General features: G+C 43.8%; 1 protein-coding gene across 1 annotated transcript in view; it reads left to right on the top strand.

The window, feature by feature from the left end:
- Positions 1-5,230: 5,230 nt before the first annotated feature.
- THBS4 (thrombospondin 4) overlaps positions 5,231-6,000 on the top strand; it is a 71,017-nt gene continuing 70,247 nt past the window's right edge. The window contains exon 1 of the mRNA XM_040340553.1: positions 5,231-5,526. Within this exon, the coding sequence (XP_040196487.1) occupies positions 5,442-5,526 (85 nt within the window). The 5' untranslated portion in view covers positions 5,231-5,441. The remainder of the gene's footprint in view (positions 5,527-6,000) is intronic.

Genomic DNA, 6,000 nt, shown 5'->3' with positions numbered 1-6,000 from the left:
AAAGTGAACATCCGCTTAAACCACTCCTCGCCCCTTACATGCCACATTTTGTGTAATTTTTTTGGGGGGGGGGAGTGGGGGCTTTAGTAGGAGTGGGACTTCCTGTCCCACTTCCTCCTTCCGTCCAGGGACCGCTTAGGCGACTCGTCATATCGCCTTTTGGTGGCCCCTTCCTGTAGGCAATCGCCTGGGACACGTGACAGGTCCCAGACATTCGCCTGTCCACTCATAGAGCGCAGCGCCGCTCGTGCATGCGCAGTGAGTGCCCGGCCGTGTAGCTGCTGACTTTTAATAAACATAAAAAAAGGCTGGAACTCCCCTTTAAAGATGCTGTTTGAAATGCAGAAAATGCAAAAAACATTGGAAAGTACAAAAATAATTATATTTTTTATTTGTATTTATTTTTTACATTTATGAAGGTATTTGTGTTTGTAAACAAATACTTTTGTAGTACTTATTTCTGGAGTAAACCCTGTATCTTCACTTCAGCTTCTTACATTCATATGAATGAATTTATTTACCTAAAAGCCTGCAGCCTAGTATACACTACTAGGGTGGGTTGAACATGTCCCAGCTGTAATCTTCTTGTGTGGTGGGGGCTAAAAGAACTGTAGGAAATGTCACAGGATCTCATCAAGAGAGCCTGACTATGCCAACCCATTCTGGCCAACTCCTCCAATGCATAGAAGCCGTACTACAGCTTCTATGAATGGAGGGGGAAACACATTTCAATCATCAGCCCATATGCAAGTCCTCTATTCAGAGATCCTGACAAAGGCTTTAACAAGGTAGGATTTGGACCTTTTTTGCCTGAAACTCATGCATAACCAACTGGTCCAGTCATGTTAAGAACTGTCTTCAGTGGGCCTAAGAAGTTTCACTGAAAGTATATCACAATGATTGGTGGCCATGGTAAAGGTGGACTTGATCTCAAAAAACATAGTTTATTGTAACACAGCTTTTCCCATATATATATATATATACACTGCTCAAAAAAATGTAAGGAACACTTTTGAATCAGAACTCCTGGGAACTCCTGGGATATTGATCTGGTCAGTTAAGTAGCAGAGGGGGAGGGGTGTATACAGAGGGGGGTGTTAATCAGTTTCAGCTGCTTTGCTGTTAATTGAAATTAACAACAGGTGCACTAGATGGGCAACAATGAACGACCTCCAAAACAGAATGGTTTTTTCAGCTGAGGTGTCTGACATTTGTTTTCCCAGACTCATCTTTTCTGACGTGTTTTTCACTAGTTTGCATTTGGCTAGGGGGTCAGTGTCACTACTGTTAGCACGAGGCGGTCCCACTCCTACAGGATGGCACATCAATACGTGTCATTGCCAGAAGGTTTGCTGTGTCTCCCAGCACAGTCTCAAGAGCATGAAGAGATTCCAGGAGACAGGCAGTTACTCTAGGAGAGCTGGACAGAGCCGTAGAAGGTCCTTAACCATCAGCAGACCGGTATCTGCTCCTTTGTGCAAGGAGGAACAGGATGTAGCACTGCCAGAGCCCTACAAAATGACCCTCCAGCAGGCCACTGGTGTGAATGTCTCTGACCAAACAATCAGAAACAGACTTCATGGGGGTAGCCTCTAGTGTGCTCTGAGAGCACACTGTAACAATTATCAATTTTTTTGAAATTTGTATGGGTAGCGAGAGAGGTAATTTTTATTTGCAGGGAGGGCATTTTTTTTCCATGGGTGGGGGGGCCAAGAAAATGTTTTGCCCAGAGTCCAATCCATAGTAAAGACGGCCCTGGTCACAGGAACAGAAAGTGAGATGAAATCTTCTGAACAGGGGTACATATAGCAAAACAAATGTAACAGGGGTGTTAACCCTTCCCTATGCTATCCAAAAAACGTAGAAAAAATTATTGGCTGGAACTACAACTTAAAAAATGTACCTGTTCTAATTTACAAACAAATTCATTACTATTACTATTTTATTACCAAAAGTGTTATGCTGCAACTAAACTTATTATCCGACCACTACACAGGGTAAAATAGAGGTCCAAAAAGCACTTGCATGGTCTAGCCACTAATTTTTCTACATATTAGCCCTCTTCCACACAGGCGGACTACGGAGTCCGCCAGCTCCCGTCGGCTCAGCGGGAGATCTCTCCGCTGAGCCGGCGGATGACAAGTCCCTCTCTGCTCACTGAGCGCGGAGGGGAGTCCCGCTGCCTCCTATGGGGAGATCTGATGAAAACGGACAAGCATGTCTATTTTCATCAGATCTCACCCGATCTGATCCCCATGGACGGATGGGGACGTATCGCCATACGTCTGATTTTGGCGGATCGGGTCGGATGTCAAGCGGACATGTCTCCGCTGACATCTGACACTCCATAGGACTGCATTGAGTGGCCATTCAGGTCCGCCGTCAAAACTAACAGGCGGACCTGACGGTCCCGATCGTGTGAAAGGGGGCCTTAGATCTTTTCTAGTCCGTGCATCTGGGACCGTGGTGGCAGGGGTTACCAACCACTGGTAAATTTACTGACAGTTTGTAAAAATTAAGTGATTTTTTTTACAACTACCAGTTAATATCAGGGGCTGATCATTTCATGCTGTGGTTGACTTTTTAAGTGTAAATCAAGCAAATTACCGTATATACTCGAGTATAAGTCGAGATTTTTCAGCCCTTTTTTTGGGCTGAAAATGCCCCCCCTTGGCTTATACTCGAGTACCTGGAAATATTGAGAGGCTGCGGGCGGTCCATCGCTTAAAACTTGCGGTCTCCTCTTGTCCCTTCTGTGATAGGCGGAACTATGTTCAGTGTTCTGCCAATCACGGATGCCTTTTCAGTCCTCGGACGTCCGTGAGTGGCGGGAACATTGAACACAGTGTCTGCTGGGAAACTGAGTCCCGAGGATGAGAGAACTTCCGTGATAGGCGGAACTGTGTCAGCTGCCTATCACCGAAGGACCAGGAGGAGACCGGGAGTTTTAACATTGAATGGATGCCCGGCAGCCTCTCAATTTCAGGTACAGTGATGACGGGCACAGTGACAATGGGCACAAGTGATGACGGACAGCAGTGACGATGGGCACAGTGGACGATGGGCACAGTGAAAATGGGCACAGTGACGACGGGCACACTGAGGATTGGCACAGTGAGGATGGGCACAGTGACGACAGGCACAGTGTGGATTGGCACAGTGAGGATGGGCACAGTGACGACAGGCACAGTGTGGATTGGCACAGTGAGGATGGGCACAGTGACAATTGGCACAGTAAGGTTGGCACAGTGAGGTTGCAATGGGCACAGTGAGGTTGTGAGGTTGGCACAGTGAGGTTGCAATGAGCATAGTGAGGTGTGCAAATGGGCTGTTGACCCTCTTTTCCTCTTACAGTGGCTGCTGCATTCTCACCCTCGGCTTATACTCAAGTCAATACGTTTTCCCAGATTTTTGTGGTAAAATTAGGGACCTCGGCTTATACTCAGGTCGGCTTATACTCGAGTATATACGGTACTTTGTTATAGGTATTGTCAGTGTTTCCATATCAAGTTTATACTGTTCGAATAATCACTGTGTTAGTTTTCAATAGGAGTTCTGTAATTTCTTAGGTTACCAGTAAAGCCTCATGCACACTGGAAGTTAAATAACATTATAAAAAATGGCAGTAGCTTTGCATGAGTTTTTCAACTTTTTGGAACTTTTCTCAACGTTTTTGCAATATCGCTTGTTACCGTTTATTAGCGTTCTTTAGCATTTTTTTGCGTCAGTGTTTTGTTTTTCAATGGATCAAAAAAGGTTAGCAAAGTTTTTTAGCGTTTATCAACATTTATCAGTGTTTAGAGCATTTTTCAGCTGAAAAACGTCTCTCAGAACCCACTATTTTTTATAAATTTTTTACTGCTCAAAAACGCCACTGCCCCAAAACTGCTGATAACAGTCTATGTGTGCATGGACACATAGGATAACATGATGGAGAGTTTAATGACTGTAGAAAGAAACGTCTACTGCCAAAAACAGCTGCTGTAAAAATTTCCAAAAATGTCCAGTGTTGCATGAGGCCTTAAAAATGTGCTCCGCCAGTAAATTTTCAATGTTTTGTCAGTAAAAAAATGCTGCGGGAGGTTGGAAACCCTGCGTGGTGGGGATGTGTCCTTTGCCTACATTGTGGGCTTTATTTACTAAAGCTGGAGAGAGCAAAATCAGGCTCACTTCTGCATAGAAGCCAATCAGCTTCCAAGTTTTATTGCTACAGCTTAATTGAACAAGCTGAGGTTGGAAACTGATTGGCCCCCATGCACAGCTACACCAGATTCTGAGTGAACCCGTTTTAGTAAATCTATCCCACTGTGTGCTAAAAGTGTCCCTATTTATCATTTCAGGAAGCTGGGAGGTATGCAGTACTGTCTGTGCCAAGTGAACCTCATGGCTTGCTGGTGACATACTTCATCCACTGAGGAGAATCCCCTTCACTTCCTGTACTACAGGAAGTGAAGGTGACATACTTCATCCACTGAGGAGAATCCCCTTCACTTCCTGTACTACAGACAGTGGTCACTGGGGCAGAAAACTAAGACAATCTCAGCCATAAACAGCCAACTGAGGTCTCAAGACATTCCCCTCTCTATCCAAAACAGGACAAAAAAAAATCTTTTTGGCTGAAAGTTCCAGGCATGTTCGAGAAGGCTTAATTTCCTGATAGAAATAGAAAACTTTGACATAACTTTAACTTTTTTGGTGGGCTTTTAATATATGTAAAATAAAAATGGCTATAAACAGATCTCTATTAACAAAAATATATTACAGTTATCTCAATTTATTCCATGAATGTAGTCAACTTTGCTTTGAAAAGAGCAAAACTCTATTCCTAAGAATGCACAACGTTTATCCGGCTCTTCCTGTTGCATGGGACATCCTGATCCATTTCCATGAGCCTCAGGCGTCAGAATTATTAGACTGAAGTTTCTCCGGGACCCCAAATCCCCATATGTGTACAATAGCGCTATACTAAAGCACAAAATAAAGTCTTGAACTGAGTGGTCTATGCAACGTAGCTTTAGGCTATTCTGCGGCTGAATGTTTTTATAGTTTGAAATCTTAGCTGCCTGGCATAGGTTCCTTATACCAGGCTGGAGGTGTTGTGTTACTGTTCACTGTTTTTACACTTGCTTTGTCGAAGGAGGTAATAGACGTTTTGGGATTTTCAAAACAGCTGGAGTCCCCATGAAGAGCCCACCTCTTTTCAACAGGGGGGACTGCCAAATAAACTCTGCAGGCTGTGAGGGAAGACCATCATTGCCACCAAAAGCTGGACCAGACAGCTGCATCCACTGACTCTCCCCATGCATGTGCTTTAGAGAGGATCAGGTTGTGTCTGCTTGCTTCCATCCACTCTCCAGACTGCTGCTGGGGAGCTGCCCATCTGCTGCCCTGTGAGGGGAGAGAGGACTATTATTCCTGGAGATCACATAGAAGAAATAAAAATGCCTAAAAGGAAAAACTTGCTGCTGACATTGCTTGTTCTGCTGGAACTCTACTGGGAATGTGAAGCGCAGGCAAATTATCAAGGTAACTAATATGTCTTTACTTCATAGGAGCTGAATATATGCCATGCTTTTTTAACAAAATATTTATAATCTAATATACATTTTATAAACTTCTTAAATTTGGCTTTCGAATATAGTTAATATACTCGGGTACTGTGTCTATCATTTTATGTGTCTAATTACATTAAAGATATAGGTGGGTTAAAGAAGTGGTATAAAACCCAAAAGCAAACATTTTTCATATTGCAGTTAGATGTGATACCCGCATTCGTTTTCTTTTTAGGCTTTCTTTTTTTAATTTCCCCAAGTAAATGGTGATCCTGCCAGTCTGTTGTTTTTCAGCAGAACAAGCTGTCTTGCAGATGCAGTAGTTAAGCCTCGTACACACGGCCGAGGAACTCAACGGGCGAAACACATCGTTTTCCTTGTCGAGTTTCTTGTCAGGCTGTCAAGAAACTCGACAAGGCAAGTTTCCCTATTCCCGTCGAGGAAATAG

This window comes from Rana temporaria, chromosome 1 (assembly GCF_905171775.1).
Source record: "Rana temporaria chromosome 1, aRanTem1.1, whole genome shotgun sequence".
NCBI lineage: Eukaryota > Metazoa > Chordata > Amphibia > Anura > Ranidae > Rana > Rana temporaria.
This window is presented reverse-complemented; position numbering and strand designations above follow the sequence as displayed.